This window comes from Melopsittacus undulatus, chromosome 20 (assembly GCF_012275295.1).
Source record: "Melopsittacus undulatus isolate bMelUnd1 chromosome 20, bMelUnd1.mat.Z, whole genome shotgun sequence".
NCBI classification, from domain to species: domain Eukaryota; kingdom Metazoa; phylum Chordata; class Aves; order Psittaciformes; family Psittaculidae; genus Melopsittacus; species Melopsittacus undulatus.
Window position 1 is genome coordinate 179,988 of NC_047546.1, and position 17,171 is coordinate 197,158.

The 17,171-nt window shown below is 70.0% G+C and overlaps 5 protein-coding genes across 14 annotated transcripts; 1 reads left to right on the forward strand and 4 right to left on the reverse strand.

Annotated features, from left to right (window-relative positions):
• Positions 1 to 136: 136 nt before the first annotated feature.
• On the reverse strand, positions 137 to 1,533 carry PMVK (phosphomevalonate kinase). The gene is made up of 5 exons (XM_034071270.1): positions 1,432 to 1,533; positions 966 to 1,029; positions 742 to 894; positions 507 to 636; positions 137 to 354 (listed from the first exon to the last, which is right to left on the reverse strand). Exons 1-5 carry the CDS (start codon positions 1,512 to 1,514, stop codon positions 218 to 220), a joined length of 567 nt encoding a protein of 188 aa, XP_033927161.1. The 5' UTR covers positions 1,515 to 1,533; the 3' UTR covers positions 137 to 217.
• A 316-nt stretch (positions 1,534 to 1,849) lies between these two features.
• On the reverse strand, positions 1,850 to 4,971 carry PBXIP1 (PBX homeobox interacting protein 1). 7 transcript variants are annotated; one of them, XM_034071353.1, is made up of 10 exons: positions 4,859 to 4,971; positions 4,180 to 4,408; positions 4,025 to 4,102; positions 3,891 to 3,988; positions 3,569 to 3,854; positions 3,461 to 3,484; positions 3,301 to 3,374; positions 3,095 to 3,220; positions 2,142 to 3,016; positions 1,850 to 2,069 (listed from the first exon to the last, which is right to left on the reverse strand). In XM_034071353.1, exons 2-10 carry the CDS (start codon positions 4,388 to 4,390, stop codon positions 2,021 to 2,023), a joined length of 1,821 nt encoding a protein of 606 aa, XP_033927244.1. In that variant the 5' UTR covers positions 4,391 to 4,408; positions 4,859 to 4,971; the 3' UTR covers positions 1,850 to 2,020. The 7 variants fall into 7 exon arrangements, with proteins under 7 accessions (XP_033927244.1, XP_033927243.1, XP_033927241.1 ...); XM_034071352.1 differs by having other exon boundaries at positions 3,891 to 3,977; positions 4,014 to 4,102; XM_034071350.1 differs by having other exon boundaries at positions 3,569 to 3,988; positions 4,025 to 4,099.
• Positions 4,972 to 5,044: 73 nt separating this feature from the next.
• Positions 5,045 to 6,767, reverse strand: PYGO2 (pygopus family PHD finger 2). The gene is made up of 3 exons (XM_034071183.1): positions 6,614 to 6,767; positions 6,461 to 6,510; positions 5,045 to 6,388 (listed from the first exon to the last, which is right to left on the reverse strand). The coding sequence occupies exons 1-3, from the start codon at positions 6,729 to 6,731 to the stop codon at positions 5,297 to 5,299; spliced, it is 1,260 nt and encodes a 419-aa protein (XP_033927074.1). The 5' UTR covers positions 6,732 to 6,767; the 3' UTR covers positions 5,045 to 5,296.
• A 465-nt stretch (positions 6,768 to 7,232) lies between these two features.
• Positions 7,233 to 15,889, reverse strand: SHC1 (SHC adaptor protein 1). Of its 3 annotated transcripts, XM_034071227.1 has the most exons (14): positions 15,782 to 15,866; positions 14,088 to 14,169; positions 10,864 to 11,025; positions 10,665 to 10,735; positions 10,363 to 10,426; positions 10,130 to 10,249; positions 9,878 to 9,931; positions 9,737 to 9,788; positions 9,214 to 9,340; positions 8,962 to 9,130; positions 8,753 to 8,810; positions 8,493 to 8,654; positions 8,156 to 8,418; positions 7,233 to 7,969 (listed from the first exon to the last, which is right to left on the reverse strand). In XM_034071227.1, exons 1-14 carry the CDS (start codon positions 15,790 to 15,792, stop codon positions 7,841 to 7,843), a joined length of 1,524 nt encoding a protein of 507 aa, XP_033927118.1. In that variant the 5' UTR covers positions 15,793 to 15,866; the 3' UTR covers positions 7,233 to 7,840. The 3 variants fall into 3 exon arrangements, with proteins under 3 accessions (XP_033927118.1, XP_033927119.1, XP_033927117.1); XM_034071228.1 differs by lacking the exon at positions 14,088 to 14,169 and having other exon boundaries at positions 15,782 to 15,889; XM_034071226.1 differs by lacking the exons at positions 14,088 to 14,169; positions 15,782 to 15,866 and having other exon boundaries at positions 10,864 to 11,516.
• Positions 15,890 to 16,063: 174 nt separating this feature from the next.
• On the forward strand, positions 16,064 to 17,007 carry CKS1B (CDC28 protein kinase regulatory subunit 1B). 2 transcript variants are annotated; one of them, XM_034071201.1, is made up of 3 exons: positions 16,064 to 16,207; positions 16,583 to 16,710; positions 16,795 to 17,007. In XM_034071201.1, the coding sequence occupies exons 1-3, from the start codon at positions 16,149 to 16,151 to the stop codon at positions 16,845 to 16,847; spliced, it is 240 nt and encodes a 79-aa protein (XP_033927092.1). In that variant the 5' UTR covers positions 16,064 to 16,148; the 3' UTR covers positions 16,848 to 17,007. The 2 variants fall into 2 exon arrangements, with proteins under 2 accessions (XP_033927092.1, XP_033927091.1); XM_034071200.1 differs by having other exon boundaries at positions 16,583 to 17,007.
• The last annotated feature ends 164 nt before the right edge of the window (positions 17,008 to 17,171 follow it).

Genomic DNA, 17,171 nt, shown 5'->3' on the forward strand with positions numbered 1-17,171 from the left:
CCCCATTAATTAAACTGCACCTCTGCCCCTACCCCACAAAGCTGGGGGGGGGCACCCCGAGGGGCATCACCCGTGTCCCCAGCCCCATGTGAACACCCTTCCCAAGGGAAGTGAGATGGAGCTGGGTGGCAGCAGCTCTCGGTGTCAGAGCTTTACTTCCAGCACAGGCACAAAGGGGGATCTGGGGTCCCCCCCCAGCACTGGGGAGAGGCCACAGCTACAGGCGCCTGCGGAGCACCTGCAGGAGCGTCTCCAGCTGCTGGTCCAGGGACAGCTCATCCCCATCGTTGGTGATCACCCAGTCGAAGCTCACTCCCTGGTCCAGGCCACACTCGGACTCAGCATCATCCACCCCTGGGGAAGAGCAGAGCCCCAGTGAGCCCCAACCCGGGGGCACAGCCTCAGCCCATGGAGCTGGGGGCATCATCTGCACCCTGTCTATGGGGCAGCCCCACTGCCGGCACAGCCCCGGGCTCAGGACCGCACTCAGTGCAGTGCTCACTCACCAGCCACAAAGACCCAGTTCCTCCTCTTCCTCGTCTCCTCGGTGGCCACGACCCGCACGGTCTGCACCACGTCCCCATACACATCCCGGAACCACTCCACGTCCGACAGGCGCCGCGTGTCGCTCACCACCTTTGTGGGGGCTCCATCAGTGCCCGTCCCGGAGCCCCTGGACCCCCCGGTCCCCGTGTCCCCCCCGGCTCACCCACACCGGCCCCGTGTCCCCCCCCGGCTCACCCACACCGGCTGTGCCGCTCCCTCCACCGCTGCCCTGCAGAAGAAGCCGGGGTCGGAGCTGCGCTTGTCCTCACCCCAGCGGATCATGTCCTGCCGGAACCTCTCCTTGTAGGCGCTGGCGTCCAGGAGCCGCTGGAAGTCCAGGCCATGCTCCTGATGGGATATAGGGTCAGGGGCACTGCCTGGCTCAGCACCGGGAGGCTCAGGGCAGGATGGGCCCGTACCTTGGCGTACTGCTCCTTGAGGGGCGCGGACAGGCGCAGGACGGTGCACACATCGGGGCCCAGCCTGAGCGAGAGGAGTCAGAGGCACCAGCACTGGGCATGGTACCGGCACCAGGAATGGCACCGGCACCACTTCCCGGTACCGGCACCGGGCATGGTAGTGGCACCGGGCATGGTAGTGGCACCGGACATAGTACCGGCCCCCTTCCCGGTACCGATCGCCTCCCCCCGGTACCAGCCCCATCTCCCGGTCCCGACTCCGCCCCCGGTACCTGGCCTGACCCATCGGTACCGCCCCCAACCCCGCCCCCCGGGGACCGAATCCACCCCGTTCCCAGCCCCTCCCCCCCCGGTACCGACCCCCCCCCCCCCCCCGGTACCAGCCCCTCCCCCCCCGGTACCGGCCCCCCCCCCTCCGGTACCGCCCCTCCCCCCCCCCCGTTCCCAGCCCCTCCCCCCCCGTTACCGTCCCCGCAGCTCCTCGGCCACAAAATCCTTCCCCGATTTCCTCTTCCCGCTCAGCAGCAGCACCGCGCGCGGCGCCGCCATCCGCGCCCCGGCCACGCCCCCCGCCCCACCCACCAACCCCCCCCCCCGCGGGAGAGCCGGATGGTACGGCCCGAGGTGGGCGGAGCGAGGCGCCGCTGACTCCGCCCCCCGGCGGCGCGCCCGCACCACGGCGCCCCCTGCAGGGCGGGGGGGGCAGAGGGGGCTCCCTAAACCTGCCCTGAGCCCCCCCCTCCGCTGCCCCCGTTCCCCATCGCCCCCCCCCGCTCCCCGTTCCCCATCGCCCCCCCCCGCTCCCCGTTCCCCATCGCCCCCCCCCCCCCCCGCTCCCCGTTCCCCATCGCCCCCCCCCGCTCCCCGTTCCCCCCGCAGCAGGCTCAGCTCTGCCCAGCGGTGCCTTTATTGCGTGCCCATAGCATCACACTGTGTGTGTTGGGGACCCGACCCCCGGGGGGGGCAATGGCAGCCCCCCCCCCCCCAAACCAGCCCGTGGGGACCCCTCCACGAGGGCGCTGTGTCCGGGCTGCGATGGGGCGGCCACCCCGGCTCTACCCGACGGTTCCGGGGGGTCTCCACCCTCGCTCCTTCCCACCGGTGCTGCAAGAGAAGGGGGGCGCTGGGATGGGGAGCGAGGGCTGAGCCCCCCCCCCCGGCCCCACTGCCCCTCACCTGCTGTAGTGGCGCAGCACGAACTCCTCGAAGCCATCGGCCGCATCCTCATCACCCCTCTCTCTCCGCGCCACCTCCTCCAGCATCTCCTCCACCTCCTCCACGAAGTCAGTGAAGCGCCGGCGGTCGTGGGCAAAGACCCCATCGGCCCCGAAGGCCCCATCGATCTGCGCTGCCACCCCCCCGAAGTGCTGCCCCCAGCCCAGCCGCCCCATGAACCCCTCCAGCAGCCGCAGGAACTGGCTCTTCTGCACCGGCTCCAGCGCAGCCCCCAGCACCTCCTGACCCTCCTTGTGGGCGCATTCGGCCACCCCAACGCAGCCCTGGGGCGCCCGGTACCGGCTGAAGGGGGGCCCGTGAGACGGCTTCCCCCAGGCTTTGCCCTGCTTGTGCTCCCGGGGAAACCGGGTGTCCTTGCCGTGCCCATGGGGTTTGCTGTGCCCCTTCCTCTCGCGCTCACCGGAGCTGTGCCGCTTGTGCCGCTTGCTCTCCTTCCTCTCAGCCTTGAACGGCTTCCTCCATGCCCCCCCTGCCTCCAGCTCCCGTCCCAGGCGCTGCTCCAGCGCTCCCAGCTCCGCCACCAGCGCCTCGAGGCCCCCGGCACCTCGTGCCCGCGCCAGGGCCGCCGCCAGCTCCCGGCGCACCGATGCCAACCGCCGCACCGCATCCCCGTTGGGCACATGGGGCTGCTCCGGTGCCGCGGCCTCCCGCACCCGCTGCAGCTCAGCCCGAGCCTCCCGCAGCGCCGCCGCCTCCTGCTCCAGCACCGACCGGAGCCGCTGGTTCTCGGTCTCCAGGCTCTGCCGCTGCGCTCCGGCCGCTGCCGCTTTGCCCTCGCTCTGCTGCAGCAGCCCCTGCAGCTCTTCCCTGTGGGCCTGGGGGCAGCAGGGCTGTGAGTGGGGTGGGATGGGGGCAGCAGGTCCGGGACACGGCACCGGCTCCACACAACCCACCTGCAGCTCTGCCTGCATGAGCCGGATCTCCTGGTTCTCCTTGGCCAGCTTGTCCAGGAGCAGGCTCAGGGACTGAGGGCTCTCGGGGTCACCAGCACCCGATGGTGGCAGCTTCTTCTGCGAGGCCTGGGGGAGAGGAAGGATGGAGCCGGGGGTGCCCCCGGTCAGCTCAGGGGGGCTCAGCTCCACTGCAGACCCCTCCTTACATTGCTGTCAATGGGCAGCAGCGGCTCCTGCTTCCCGGCTGCCACATCCCGGTTCACTATGTGCTCTGTGGGGTCTGGGTAGTGGAACCAGACAGGAGGGAGGCATCAAACCACAGCCACACACACACTGCTGCGCTCCCACATCCTGCCCAGCACCCACCATCTGCTGGGTCGTAGATGCCACCTGGGGACAAGAAGGGATGATGAGGGGAATGCAGGGCCCCAACCCTGCCCCAGGACCCCCATCCTGCCCCAGGATCCCACTCACCGGACACAATCAGCAGTCCCATGGCCACCAGCGCCACAGCCCCCAGCAGGTACTTGCTCATGCTGAGCCCATCCTCATCCCCGGTGCCCGGAGCCCCCCGGTGCAGGGCGGGCACGGGAAGGGGCAGCCCAGAACGGGGCTCATGGCCCCGCCGGCGCCGCAGCCCCTCCACATCATCCTCACTGCTGGTGCAGGTCCCGTCCTCCAGTGGTGCCTCTGGGGAGGGACGGGCACGTCCAGGGAGGGGGTGACCTGCAGCGGGGGGCTCAGCATCGGGCTCAGCATCGGGCTCAGCATCGGGCTCAGCATCGGGCTCAGCATCAGGCTCCTCCTGCTCGGCACCACCGGGCTCTGCGGAGCCGTCCGGAGGGACCTTGGCACCGGGGTCCCGGTGCTCCTCCGGGTGCTCCTCCGGGTGCTCCTCCGGGTGCTCCTCCGGGTGCTCCTCCGGGTGCTGCAGGCTCCCGCATTGCCCCAGCAGGAGGCCGGGCCCTGTGGGGACGGGGGAACCGGCTGCAGCCTCGACGGCCGCTGCTGGAGGACGGAGAGAGCGGCAGTGAGCGGCGGCCCCGCTGCCCCCGACACCCCCCCCCCCCCCCGCTGCCGCCTGCCTGCAACGGGGTCCTGGCTGCCTTCATCCTCCTCCTCCTGCTCCAGCTCCGGCCCCAGCGTCTCCACGGGCAGCCCCTGCAGGACCGGGGATGGTGGCACCGTCGGTGCCGGCCCCGCGTCCCCCGGTGCCCAGGGCCCGGCTCTCACCGCGGTGCCCACCGGCTCCCGGCTGCTGCCCTCCGCGTCCCGGGGCTCCGGTTTCTCCGCCATGGGCACGGCCGGAGCCACCTGCAGGGAGACAGGCGGAGGGACGGACCCGGACCGGGGAGCGCCGGTGCTCGCAGCAGCCGCCCCCACCCCGGGCCCCCTGCACCGGCAGCAGCTGCTCCGTTTATACCCGTGGTTTCCATCACGGGTATTTATAGCCGGGTGATGCCTCCGCGCAGGTGGACGGGGGTCACCGGACCCGGCCTGGGGGGGGGGGACGGACACAGGGCCCGGCCCGGGGCCACCGAGCCCCGCGGGGAGGCAGCGGTACCGGGTGGGACGGGGGGTACCGGGTGGGACGGGGGGTACCCGGTACTCGGGCAGCCTCCGCCACCATCAGGGACCGGAACGGGCCCGTTGAGCCCCGAACCCCCCCCATGCCCCCCAGCCCCGGTCGGTTCCCGTTAGAGCCGCGGCTCCGCTCCCGGTTCCGCTCCTGGGGGTGATGCTGATGGGGGGGGGGGGCGGTACCTGGTGCCGCGGTCCCGCCGGTAACTTTCTCCGGTGCCGGTCACCGCCCTCGGGAAGGGGCTTGCACGTGACGCCAACAGCCAATGGGATGGCAGAGGGGCGGGGCGTGTGAGGCCCCCCCCCGTCGGTACCGGACACCGCCCCCGTTCCCCCCCCCCCCCCCGCGCACGAAGCGAGACACAGACACCCGCGATTGAGAAGTTTATGGCGACGGTACAAAAGTTTCCATTAAACGGATAACGGGAGGGGGGGAGGGGACCGGGACCATCCCGAGAGCACCGGGACTGCCCCGAGCACGTAACGGGGCCATCGGAGCCCTCCCTTCCCCAGCACAGGGCTGGTGATGGCACTGCCGGTACCGAACCCGTGCCTGGACCCTAATGGTGCCAGAACCGGGGGTCAGTCCATGCCGGTGGCTGCGGGGGGGGGGGGGGCGGCTCAGCCGTCGTTGGCAGCCACGAGCTGTCCCAGGCCCTCCCGCACGTACACGGACTGGATCTCCTTGGTCTTGAGGCAGAAGTCGCAGGCCCAGACGGCCGAGGCCTCGGTGGTCAGCAGCCCGTAGGCGTTCTCGGTCATCCCGGTGCACTCCCGGTGGAACCACTTCTGGCACGAGGCCTCGCACAGGATGGCGTCCTGGTCGTCGTTCACCTCGTTGCGGCAGGCCCCGCACGGGTACACGAGCCCCGGCGGCGGCTGGTGCCCCGAGCCGCCCGCTGCCTTCCCCGGGGCCGCCGGGGGGAGGCTGTTGGTGTCGGGGGTACCGGCCCCGCGCCCGGCGCTGCCGCCGGTGAAGCCGCTCTGAGCCCCATTGACGGCAGCGGGAGAGCCCGAGTGCTGCTCGGGGGCGAAGGCGCCGGGAGGGGGGTTCAGGCTCTTGCCCCCGTCCTCGCCGCCGGGGGGGAAGCCGGGGTCAGCCCCGGGGAAGGGGCTGGCTGTGGGGGGCAGCGGGGGCCCCCCCTGCCCCGGCCGCTGCAGGGGCGATTGTCCGAAGAGGCCACCGGGCTGCCCGAAGCGCTGCCCCACGGCCGGGCCCCCGGGGGGCGGGGGGGGGTTCAGCGCCGGGCCGGGGCCCACGTCCCCCCTCGGGGGCTGCCCCAACGTCGGGGATATCATGGGCCCGAAGCTGCCGACCGGGCCCTGCAGCAGCGGAGCCCCGGGGGGGCTGAAGCTCGGCCCCAGCGCCTGCCCGAACGGCTGCCCCGGGAAGCCCACGGCGCCCGGCTGCCCGTAACCGGGGCCCTGCGGGGCCATGCTGAAGGCAGGGCCCATCTGGCCGGGCCCGAAGGGGGGGGGCTGGCGCCGCAGGGGCTGGGGGCCGCCGCCGTAACCGGGGGGCACCTGCGGGGACATCGCGGCCTGGACGCGGAAGCCGCCGAAGGGAACGGGGCTGCCGAGGAAGGAGGCGGCGGCGGCGGCGGCGCCTTTGGGGGCAGCGAAGTCGTCCTCGAACGGGTTGGAGGCCACCAAGTGATCGACCATGGGGGTGGGCGGAGGGGCGAACTCCGAGAGGTGCGAATAGGCGGGGCCCTGCGGGGGAGGCGGCGGCGCTCAGCGCGGCCCCGCTCCCGGCCGCGGCCCCGTTCCCGGGCCCTGCCCTACCTGCGGGTTCGACTTGCGCCGCTTCTTCTCGGGGCTCTTCATCTGCAGCCCTAAGGGGACAACGGGGCCGGTCAGACGGGGCCGGACCCCCCTGCTCCGGTCCCGGACCCCCCCCCCCCCCTCCGGTACCGGTCCCGGTGCCCCCGCTCTCACCGGCCTTGCCCTGCTTGCGGCCGGGCCCACCGGCGGCGGCCGCGGGGTGCGGGGGCCCCGGGGGGGGCGGCGGGGCCGGGACGCCTCCCTCCAGCTTCTCCGCGTGCGGGGCCGCCATGGCCTCACCGCCGCCGCCGCGCCATGGCCCCGCCGCCGCCCGCAACCGGGGCTGCGCGGAGCCAATCACAGCGCGAGGGGCGGGGCGCAGCCAATCAGTCACGGCGGGGAGGGGCGGGGCGATCCGGCGGAACCAATCACCGCGCAAGAGGGCGGCGCGCAGCCAATCACCGCGCGGCCCTAGCGCAGCGCGATACTGGGGGCCCGCAATGGGATGAACCATGTACATAGTCCCGGGGGGGGGGATGCACCGAGTCCAGAGCGCTGGGCGGGGCGGAGCAGCGCTCGGGGTGGGGGGAGCGGAACGGACCATGGGGAAGGCGAAGGGGGGGGGGGGGGGGGGGGGGGACGGAACGGAGCGGACCATGGGGAAGGCGAAGGGGGGGGGGGGGGGGGGGGACGGAACGGAGCGGACCATGGGGAAGGCGAGGGGGGGGGGACGGAAGGAGCCATGTGCCGGTGGGTGCGCGACGCCGCTGCCGCCGTGACACCAGGCACGGCCTAGAGAAATACCAACTTTAATACCGAGCGCCGGTTCCTTTGGTAGAGCAGGGCCCGGGGCAGGGCTGCGCTTTGGCTTGGGGAGGAACACCATGCATGGGGGGGGCCCTCCCACCACCCCCCGGCTGCTGGGTACATCCCAGGAAGGAGCACGGGGGGGGTGGGAGCACGGGGGGGGGGGCTCCATCCCCAGCCCCCCACCATTGCATAAGAGTGTGGGACCTGCGGGTCAAGGCACAGAGTTAACACGTAAAGTGACCAGGTACAGTCAGAATGGGGCTGGGGGGGGGGGGCTGTACCCCCCTCTGCACCCCAGGGCTCAGCTCCACCATTCCCATGCCCACGCTGTTGGGTGTGAGTGGTTGTACCCCATCAGCGGGGCCAGGCTGCGGCAGGACCTGAGCTGCTGTGTGAAGGCTGGAGCTGGGGGGCCCAGCAGGGGCTTTGGCAAGAAGAGACCCCCCTTGGCCACGCTGGCAGCTCACACCACACCAGCGGGGCCAGGCCCCGGCCGTGTCCATGCTCAGTCCCGGCAGAGCACCCGGCTCAGAGTCCAAGCGTGCCCTGGGCAGGGAGCGGGGCCGGGGGGGGGGATGCGCCCCAGGGCACTCAGAGTCTCCTCTCCACCGGCTGCTGCAGGCACATCTCGCTGCCGGCCGAGATGATGGGCAGGTGATTGTCCATGTGGTAGCTGATGAGGTGGCTGACGCTCTCGAAGCGGTGGTCTTTTGTCCGCACCTTGGGGCCAGGGAAGGGGCAGTCAGGAAGGTGCCGCTGACAACAGGAGGCCCAAGGGGTCCCCATGCAGCCCTGAGTCCCTTCCAGCCCCCAAACCAACCCAGAGGCATCCCCAGGACCCCTCGAGGCTCTGGACCCCCCCCCAGACTGTGCCAAGCTCCATCCCTGGGGTGTTGATGGACTCACCACTCCCTCAGGATCCACGAGCAGCAGATGCTTGGGCTGCCCACCCTGCAGGCCGGTCAGCACATACTGCCCCGGGGTGGTTGTGCTCTCCCGCACCAGGAAGTCTCCGTTCACCTTCAGCAGCTTCTCGGCCTCCTTGCGGTTCATCTTCCCATGGTACCAGGGCTCTCGTCGCAGCTGCTCCTCCATGGAGGCCACCACTTGGGCAGGGGGCAGCCCCACGGGCACGGACGGGGGGACACGAAGAGCGTCTTCAAAAGGCTCTGCAGGGAGAGGGGAGTGGGGCTGGGACCGTGGCCAAGGCCACTGCCCCCCACCCCAGCCCCACACCACTCACTCATGTCAAAGAGGTCTCTCTGGGTGCTACCATTGGCCGTGGTGGGGGTGCTGGCAGCCGAGGCCTGGCGGGTCTTGTCCATGTTCTGCACGTTGACATAGGATGGGTCATCAAACAGGTCCGTGCGGCCGGCGGCACCCACCGGAGCTGGGTACTTCCCTCCTGCCAAGAGCACTGTGGTGAGCAGGGCTCCAGCGCCCAGCCCAGCACCCACTGCGTGCAGGAAGGCAGATGGGGACCAGCCATGGCCATCCTGTTACCTTGGGCAGGAGTGAGCTGCTTCTGGGGGTCGTACTCCCCACTGGCCTGGCCCACGGGCTGCAGGGAGAGATGGAGGTGAGTCCCCCTGCACTGCCCACCCCCTCCAGGCACCCACTGGGATACAGGTGCTGGCAAGATGCACACCACAGGGTCCCTGCATTGCCCTTGGAGCATGGAACTCCCCATAGGGCCGTACCCAGAGCCTTACCAGCGTGGCCCCCAAGTGATTGGGGGTCTGAGCCGCCCCGTCCCGCAGCCGCATGTCCACCACCCCCCCGATGGGAGGCTCCTTGCCAGGGAAGTCATTGTAGTACTGGTGATCAGGGGCTGGCTCCTCCTCTTCCTCATCCCAAGCAGATCCATCAAACCCAGCCATCCTGGGGGGGGCAAGGCGCAGGTGAGCAGCTGACACCCCCCCCAGACCCAGGCACCCTCCTGCCTCCCCCTCCACTGCCCTTACCGGTCGTGGGGTGTCACCAGCTTCGGGGGGTTCTTCAGGTACTGCTTGAAGCGCAGCTCAAAGGCCTGCCCAATGGTGCTGATCACGTCCTGCGCCAGGCCCTCGGGGCACTCCAGGATATGGCAGGCTGCAAGACATGATAAATGGGATCTGACTGCCCAGGCTTGCTTCTCAGAGCAGCTCCAGTGCCTGAAGGGGCTACAGGAAACCTGGAGAGGAGCTTGGGACAAAGCAGGGACAGGACAAGGGGAATGGCTTTAAGCTGCCAAAGGGGAGACCGAGATGAGCTCTTAGGCAGAAGCTCTTCCCTGTGAGGCTGGATGGGGCTTGGAGCATCCTGTTCCAGTGGAAAGGGTCTCTGCGCATGGCAGGGGTTGGAGCTGGAGCAGCTTTAGGGTCCTTCCACCCCAACCCATTCCATGATTCCAAGTCCTCCCCACCTTGAGCCTGCCCTACCCACCCCAGAGCTTCCTCACTGGGGCCCAGCCTGAGCTGAACCTCACCAGCCCCACAGCAGCCTCACCTCGCTGGTTGACGGGGTCTTTGGCAACATAGGCGACGTACTCGGCTGTGTCCTGTGGGCAGGACACCAGTGGTGAGATGGGCGCAGGGAGGCAGCGAGCCCCAGCCCAGGGCACACGCGATGGGGACCCCCTGTACTCACCGGGTCTCCCCCAGAAGCGAAGGAGATGGACTGCATGTGGTGATTGGCAATGATCTGCAAGGCACAGAGGTTGTGGGATCAAAACCCACTGCCCCCAGCCCAGGGGACTTGGGTCTCAGTCTCTGGGGCATCACCCCAACCTCTTTGCCCCCAGGGACTGGGGGAAGATGGGCACCCAGCAGGGCACAGCCCACAGAGGCTGGGGACATCCCCTATCCCTCAGCAGGACTCCTGGTTCCCCCCTGCTCTCACCTGCTTGCAGTCAGATGCCATGAGGTTGAGGCTGCTGGTGGAGATGGTCAGGGTGATGGGCATGCCAGCAAACTTGAGGTTGCTCTTGCCCAGGATGGAGTTGAGGGAGCGGCCGCAGGGCTGGGGACAAAGAGCAGTGTGGGGAGGGGGTACCCAGGCCACATCCTGCAGCCCCCCCAGGCAGAGGAGCCACCTCATCCTCAGCACTGATGCTGCTGAGTCCCCAGACTCACCTTCCTCCTCCTCACAGCTCCCTTGGCACCGGGCACGGCCTCACACACCAGCCCAATGGCCTCCCTGCAGGGAGCAAGCAGGATCAGTCCCTCCCCATCACCCATCAGCGATCCCCCCCCCCACCACCAGCCACAGGACCAGCACATAGGGGACAGGGTGACAAACAGGGTCCTCTGAGCAGGGGAAGCACATTGGTGTGAATGTGACGTGGCTGCTGCAGGCAGCCCAGCCCCACACAAACCCCCCCCACATCCCCAGGAGTTCCTGTGGGGCTCAGAACCCCCAAAGAGGCAGAGCTCACCTGGTGACCTGCGTCCTGGTGTTGAAATCCAAAGCCCTCATGGACTGCAGGACTTCCACACAGCCCATATACTGGGGGAGAGAGCAGGGTCAGCCTCAGCACCCCAGAACCCCACTGCCCACCTACCACCTACACACCACGAAGTCCCCACATCCCCACCATCACCCTCCCCACAGCACCCCCAGTCCCCAACACTCACACGGACGTGGTAGGAGACCCCGGGGCCCATGACTTTGTCATCGGGGTGCAGCCAGCCCCGGGTGGGTTTATTGACGAAGCTGCCATGCCGGGTCCATTCGTCCCCCCCGAGCTGGCCGCCTTCCACCCGCGTCTTCTTCCCGCAGCTCAGCTTGTTCATATCCTGGGGACAGACAGCAACAGGGCTGGCTGAGCCGGGGCTGGCGCTCCCCCCCGGTGCCGGTGCCGGGGGCTCGCCGGGGCCCGAGGAGCCGCGCAGGCTGAGCAGGTTGGCAGGGTTGGAGAGCTTCAGGTTGGCCATCCTGGGGAAGAAGGAGCAGAGTGTGGTGGGGCTGTCCTCGGGTGACAGCTCCCCGAGGGAGGAGGGGGACAAGGAGCCGGACAGCAGCCGTGTGCCCGGGACGGGCTCCACCGGGGGGCCCGGGACCCCCACAGCCTCCTCCAGGGAGGACACGGACTCGTTCCGCAGGTGGCTGTATTTGCTCTTCTGCAGGAGATCCATGCTGAGCACGGGGCTCACGGGGGCCCCACCGAGGCTCCCACCGCGGACGCTGCCCCCGGGCACAAGCCTGGGCCGAGCTCCGTGCCGGGGCTGCAGCAGCCCCGCATGGCCGGCAGCGGGGCCGGGGGCTGCTCGGCTCGGTGCTGGAGCCGCCGATCGATCCCGAGCGGCGGCAGCAGCGGATCCGGATGGGCAGAGCGCAGCCCTGCAGCGGCGCGGAGGAAACGGGGCTGTGGCCACGGCCCGGGGGGGGTCAGCACACTCGGACCCCAGCCCGCAGCTCCTCAAGCCCCACGGCCGCACATCCCATTGTGTGAGCGGGGGGAGCTGCAGCCCCTCGGGCTGCTCCTGAGCTGCTGGCTCCGGCCCCGCTAGGAGGAAATCAGCAGCATGAATATTTAACGCCCCGAGACAAGGCAGCCTCAGAGCGCATCCAAGCCCGGCCCAGGAGCGAACAAGGTCCTTCTGTGGTGGCCAAAGCCACGTGCCGGCAGCGGGCGGCCGCCGTTGGCTCTGCCGGGGCCGCGGTGCCGGCGGCAGGGATGCAGGCAGAGCGATGCTCCGGTGCCAGCGGCAGGGATGCAGGCAGAGCGATGCTCCGGTGCCGGCAGGGATGCAGGCAGAGCGATGCTCCGGTGCCAGCGGCAGGGATGCAGGCAGAGCGATGCTCCAGTGCCAGCGGCAGGGATGCAGGCAGAGCAGTGCTCCGGTGCCGGCAGGGATGCAGGCAGAGCGATGCTCCGGTGCCAGCGGCAGGGATGCAGGCAGAGCAATGCTCCGGTGCCAGCGGCAGGGATGCAGGCAGAGCGATGCTCCGGTGCCGGCGGCAGGGATGCAGGCAGAGCAATGCTCCGGTGCCAGCGGCAGGGATGCAGGCAGAGCAATGCTCCGGTGCCGGCAGGGATGCAGGCAGAGCAATGCTCCGGTGCCAGCGGCAGGGATGCAGGCAGAGCGATGCTCCGGTGCCAGCGGCAGGGATGAAGGCAGAGCAGTGCTCCGGTGCCGGCAGGGATGCAGGCAGCAGGATACAGGTGGGCTCGGTGCGGGCGCAGCGGCCGCCGCTGCTCGGAACGGCCGTGCTGACTCACGGGCAGGGGCTGCAGCGCAGGAGGGGCTGGGGCGAGGGGAGGGGACCCTGCTCCTATCTGGAGCGGAAAAATCAAGGTCACAGGCGGAGCCAGCGGCAGGGAGCGAACCGCGGCCCCTCGCAGCGCCCACAGCCGTGCGGGGGTCGGGGGCAGCCGCTCCCCAATGCACCGGCAGCACCATCAGTCCCTATGAACCCCCCCAGGGGGGAAAAGCTCTGTCCTCCCTTCTCCTGCTCCCTGCTCCCATCACTCATGGCTGAAGCAGGGATTTCAAGCCCTCTGACCCACCACAGGCAAGGGCCTTGCTGAGCACCAGCCACAGCACCAAACCCACGCTCAATGCAGCCCAAGGGAAGGACTCTCCCCCTGTTTGGACCCCACTTCCCGAGCTCTGGCGCCCGCCACGGGGGCAGGGAAACGAAGCCAGGACCGAGCTGGAAGCAGGCTCCAGCCCAGGGCTCAGGCCGGGGGGTTCAGCACCCTCCGGTGCTGGAGCACCGCGACGCCAGCCCCACCTCAGCCACCGGTGCCGTCCTCCGACGAGCTCGTCCCCACCGGGGCCCCTGTGCTGTGACCTTCCCGTGGCCACGGCACTGAAGAAAAGCAGGAAGCCGAGGCCAGGGAGCCAGGAAGCCGCCAGCCCCACGAGGGGCAGCCGCAACCCCCGGGGCAGCCACCGAGGGCTCAGCCACCGGCGGATGTGGGGCCAGGATCCCTTGGCACGGCAGCTCTGTGAGCACAAGCGCTTCCCTAGGGAAGAGCGGAAGGGGATTGGGGGGCTCCTCAGCCCCTTCCCACCAGCTTGGGGCCAGGGCAGACAATGGGGCTCGGAGCAGATACCCCCGGAGCCGCACACAGGCCTCTGCTTTTCCAAGGTGGAATCATTTCTGATTGTATCCGAACTTCCTGAGCCCACTCAGCCCATGTCGCCCCACTGCCCTGCACTAGGCACACACAAGGTGTGTTGCTGCTCTCAGCCCTTGGACAGACAAGGAACTGCCACCACAGCCCATTTCTGGGCATCCAAGAGCCCTTTCCAGCAGGCTCAGAGCACAGAAGGCAGAGGCCACAGAACAAGGGCTCTGAAGATGCTCAATGAGCCGAATGCAGCAGGCAGCTGGATTCACCACACACACAACAGGCAGAGGGACCAGGGCTGCTTTTGGGTGCCTGGGGCTGGGACTTCACCCACAGCTGGAGGCGAGGAGCAGAGAGGCAATGCTCGAGGCTGTGCTCCGGGTGCTGGCCCTATATCCTCCCAGGAAACACAAAGTGGGAGCTGAGTCACAGACCTGGAACACAGCAGCGGTTTGGCAAGAAGCTGCAGCCAGGAGCAGGCAGCCGTGCGCCGGCTGCTGCCGCACGTAGGCGCCTCGCCGGGGGCAAGAGACCCTCTTGGGTCCAACAACAGCCGTCCCCAAGCCTCCAGGGCAGGGAGGAAGCAACAATCCACTACTCCAGTCACCAGAGCATCATATGGCACCTACGTGTTCCTTGCCAGCACCTCTCTGCTGCTGACGAGAGGGGCCAGGACATGCCAGCGGAGGTGTGAGGAGGCTGAGGCCCTGCCAGCAAGGAGAGAGGGGAGGCAGGATCCACCACCGAAGCCACCTCGCCCTCCACCGCGGTCCTTACCACGTACTCCATCGCCGCGGAGGGCAGGGCAGGCCCTGGGCAGGGAACTGAAGCGCACAGCCCCTCTCGTGTGGCATCCGACCTGCGGTTCGGGGACAAACAGGGAGTTAGCCAGCCCTGCCCTGCTGGCCCTTGCACCGAGGCAAGCCCTGCTCCTCCTCCTCCTCAGCAGCAAACGGAACTCAGGGTTGGAGCCAACCCCTAACACCAGCACAGAGCAGCCACACGCACACAGGGACAGCAATAGCAGCCCGGGATGGGGGGGGGGGGCAGAGCTGCCCCTTCCTGCCCCCCTTGGCTGGCACCACAAGGACGTGCGGAGCCCCCAGCGCTGCAGCCCCCTCCTCTCGGGGGAGAAGAAGGTCACGGGAAGAGGCTCCGAGAGGGGAGTCAGGAAGGGCAGGAAACTGCAAGGGAAAAACAAGGCGAGCAAAGCAGGACGGCTCCAGAGCCCCTGCCCCCCCCCACCCTGAGCCCCTGCCCCCCCCATCCTAGAGCCCCTGCCCCCCCCCCACCCCAGAGCCCCTGCCCCCCCCACCCCAGAGCCCCTGCCCCCCCCACCCCCGGGCCCGGCCAAGGCCGAGCAGTGCAGGGCAGCAATAGGATTGACTTCCTCGCACCAATCATGTCCTTATCTGGGGCCGGCGCCGGAGCCCGGCAGGCGCTAACGCGATGACTGCGATAAGGACGGCCCCGCTCGGCCGGTGCAGCGGCGCCGGTCGGTGACACCGCAGCAGAGCCCCGGGGGGTGATGAGGCCGTTCGGACACCGGGGCCCAGGCGGGCAGGGCCCGGGACACGCGTCCGGATAACGCAGAGCCAGGGAACTCCGCAACCGGACAGGCAGGAACAGCCTGGAACGGACACGACACGCTCGGGGGGGGGGGAAAGGAACGGCTCCACCGGTCGGCATCACCCGGGGCTGCTCCGCAGCTCGGCCCACAGGCAGGGCTTGAGAGCACAGCCCCCTTAGAACCGGGCCTGAGCCCTGCCCCCGCCGAGGCCACGCTATGGGGTCCCGGGGACCCCCCCTGCACACCCCGCACAGGGCGACCCGAGCCGGGGCGCAGCGACAGGGCCCGGGCACGCACCGCGACCGCCGCACCGGGAGCGGGCACCGGAGCCAACCGGACATAACCGAGCGGCCGCACCGGGAGCGGGCACCGGAGCCAACCGGACACAACCGAGCGGCCGCACCGGGAGCGGACACCGGAGCCAACGGAGGCCTGGACACAACCGAGCGGCCGCACCGGGAACGGGCACCGGAGCCAACCGGACACAACCGAGCGGCCGCCCCGGGAGCGGGTACCGGAGCTAACCGGACACAACCGAGGCCCGGACACAACCGAGCGGCCGCACCGGGAGCGGGTACCGGAGCCAACCGGACACAACCGAGCGGCCGCACCGGGAACGGGCACCGGAGCCAACCGGACACAACCGAGCGGCCGCACCGGGAGCGGGCACCGGAGCCAACCGGACACAACCGGACACAACCGAGGCCCGGACACAACCGAGCGGCCGCCCCGGGAGCGGGTACCGGAGCTAACCGGACAGAACCGAGGCCCGGACACAACCGAGGCCCGGACACAACCGAGGCCCGGACACAACCGAGGCCCGGACACAACCGAGGCCCGGACACAACCGAGCGGCCGCCCCGGGGCAGCCCCCCCCGCCCGGTCGGCCCTCAGCGCTCACCGGGGCACCATGGGTCCTCCTCCGGTCCCGTCGGCCCCGCACCGCGCCAGCGACTCACTTCCGGCCCGCACCCTCCAGCACGGCCTCACCGCGCCCCCGCCACGTGACCCGGCTCCGCCAATGGGGAGCCGGGCCGGCCCCCGCGGGCGAGCGGCGCCCTGCGAGCGGCAGCCAATGGGAGCGCGCTCCGCCCCGCCCGCTGCGCGGCGCCGACCAATGAGCGCGCGGGGCGGCGGCGTTTGAAAGCGTCGCGAGGGGGGGGGGGGCCCAACGGCCGCTGAGGTGAGGGGTGAGGGGCGGCGGGGAGGGGCGGCCATAGGACCCGGCCATAGGACCCGGCCATAGGACCCGGCCATAGGACCCGGCCATGGCGCACAAACAGATCTACTACTCCGACAAGTACGATGATGAGGAGTTCGAGTACCGGTGAGGAGGGGGGGGGGTCCGGTAGCGGCTATGGTGGGGGGGGGTCCCGGTAACGGCTCTGGTGGAGGAGGGTCCGGTAACGGCTCTGGTGGGGGGGGGGGTCCGGTAACGGCTCTGGTGGGGGGGGGTCCCGGTAACGGCTATGGTGGGGGGGGGTCCCGGTAACGGCTATGGTGGGGGGGGGTGTCCGGTAACGGCTTACTCGGGGGGTAAATGCCCCGATAACGGCTCAGTTGCGGGTGGGAGGCGTCCCGGTAGTGGCTGTTTAGTGAGGAGGGGTCGTTCCGGTAATGGCGCAGTCGGGATGTCCGGTATCCGGTCCCCGGGGGTTGGGCTCCGGTGTCCCCGGTACCGGCTGAGTCCGCGGCGTTGCAGGCACGTGATGCTGCCCAAGGACATCGCGAAGCTGGTGCCCAAGACCCACCTGCTGTCGGAGTCGGAGTGGCGGAACCTGGGGGTGCAGCAGAGCCAGGGCTGGGTGCACTACATGATCCATGAGCCAGGTGAGCCTCGGGGGGGGGGGGGGGGGGCTGCGGCCGTGGGGCCGGGCTCACACCACCGTGTGCCCGTGTCCCGTTACCCCTCAGAGCCCCACATCCTGCTCTTCCGACGGCCGCTGCCCAAGAAGCCGGAGAAGTGAGAGGCGCCCGGTCCGAGCCGAGCCAGCACCTTCCTCCTCAGCATCACCCTCGGGGGGTTTGCCCCACGCCTCCCGGTGCTCCCCGGGCGCTGCACGGCGGCGGCTCCGCCCCGGGGCTGGTGCCCGTTTGTACCGTTAATAAAGGGATGTTTGTCTGGGAGCTCCTTTGTGCTGCGCTGGGAACGGGGGCGGCGGGGGGGGCTCCTCCCGGTGGTTGGGGATGGGGGTGATGATGGAGGCGGTGCTGGAGCCGGCGGGGGCGGAGCTCCCGGTGCCCCGCACGTGCCTTCAGCCGCCGGGCGCGCCCACGGCCGCAACGGGGGA

What these genes read in the sequence shown, in the direction of transcription:
- PMVK (XM_034071270.1), bottom strand. Translation starts at nt 1,514, where the DNA reads ATGGCGGCGCCGCGCGCGGTGCTGCTGCTGAGCGGGAAGAGGAAATCG. An exon ending in GCCGAGGAGCTGCGGGGACG is followed by an intron (nt 1,030 to 1,431) that starts GTAACGGGGGGG and finishes CCTCTCGCTCAG; the next exon opens with GCTGGGCCCCGATGTGTGCA. An exon ending in TCAAGGAGCAGTACGCCAAG is followed by an intron (nt 895 to 965) that starts GTACGGGCCCAT and finishes ATATCCCATCAG; the next exon opens with GAGCATGGCCTGGACTTCCA.
- PBXIP1 (XM_034071348.1), bottom strand. Translation starts at nt 4,390, where the DNA reads ATGGCGGAGAAACCGGAGCCCCGGGACGCGGAGGGCAGCAGCCGGGAG. An exon ending in CATCTACGACCCAGCAGATG is followed by an intron (nt 3,375 to 3,460) that starts GTGGGTGCTGGG and finishes TCCACTACCCAG; the next exon opens with ACCCCACAGAGCACATAGTG. An exon ending in TGCTGCCCATTGACAGCAAT is followed by an intron (nt 3,221 to 3,300) that starts GTAAGGAGGGGT and finishes CCTCTCCCCCAG; the next exon opens with GCCTCGCAGAAGAAGCTGCC.
- PYGO2 (XM_034071183.1), bottom strand. Translation starts at nt 6,731, where the DNA reads ATGGCGGCCCCGCACGCGGAGAAGCTGGAGGGAGGCGTCCCGGCCCCG. An exon ending in CCGCAAGCAGGGCAAGGCCG is followed by an intron (nt 6,511 to 6,613) that starts GTGAGAGCGGGG and finishes TTGTCCCCTTAG; the next exon opens with GGCTGCAGATGAAGAGCCCC. An exon ending in GGCGCAAGTCGAACCCGCAG is followed by an intron (nt 6,389 to 6,460) that starts GTAGGGCAGGGC and finishes CCTCCCCCGCAG; the next exon opens with GGCCCCGCCTATTCGCACCT.
- SHC1 (XM_034071226.1), bottom strand. Translation starts at nt 11,364, where the DNA reads ATGGATCTCCTGCAGAAGAGCAAATACAGCCACCTGCGGAACGAGTCC. An exon ending in ACCAGGACGCAGGTCACCAG is followed by an intron (nt 10,427 to 10,664) that starts GTGAGCTCTGCC and finishes TGCTCCCTGCAG; the next exon opens with GGAGGCCATTGGGCTGGTGT. An exon ending in GAGCTGTGAGGAGGAGGAAG is followed by an intron (nt 10,250 to 10,362) that starts GTGAGTCTGGGG and finishes CTTTGTCCCCAG; the next exon opens with CCCTGCGGCCGCTCCCTCAA.
- CKS1B (XM_034071200.1), top strand. Translation starts at nt 16,149, where the DNA reads ATGGCGCACAAACAGATCTACTACTCCGACAAGTACGATGATGAGGAG. An exon ending in GATGAGGAGTTCGAGTACCG is followed by an intron (nt 16,208 to 16,582) that starts GTGAGGAGGGGG and finishes GCGGCGTTGCAG; the next exon opens with GCACGTGATGCTGCCCAAGG.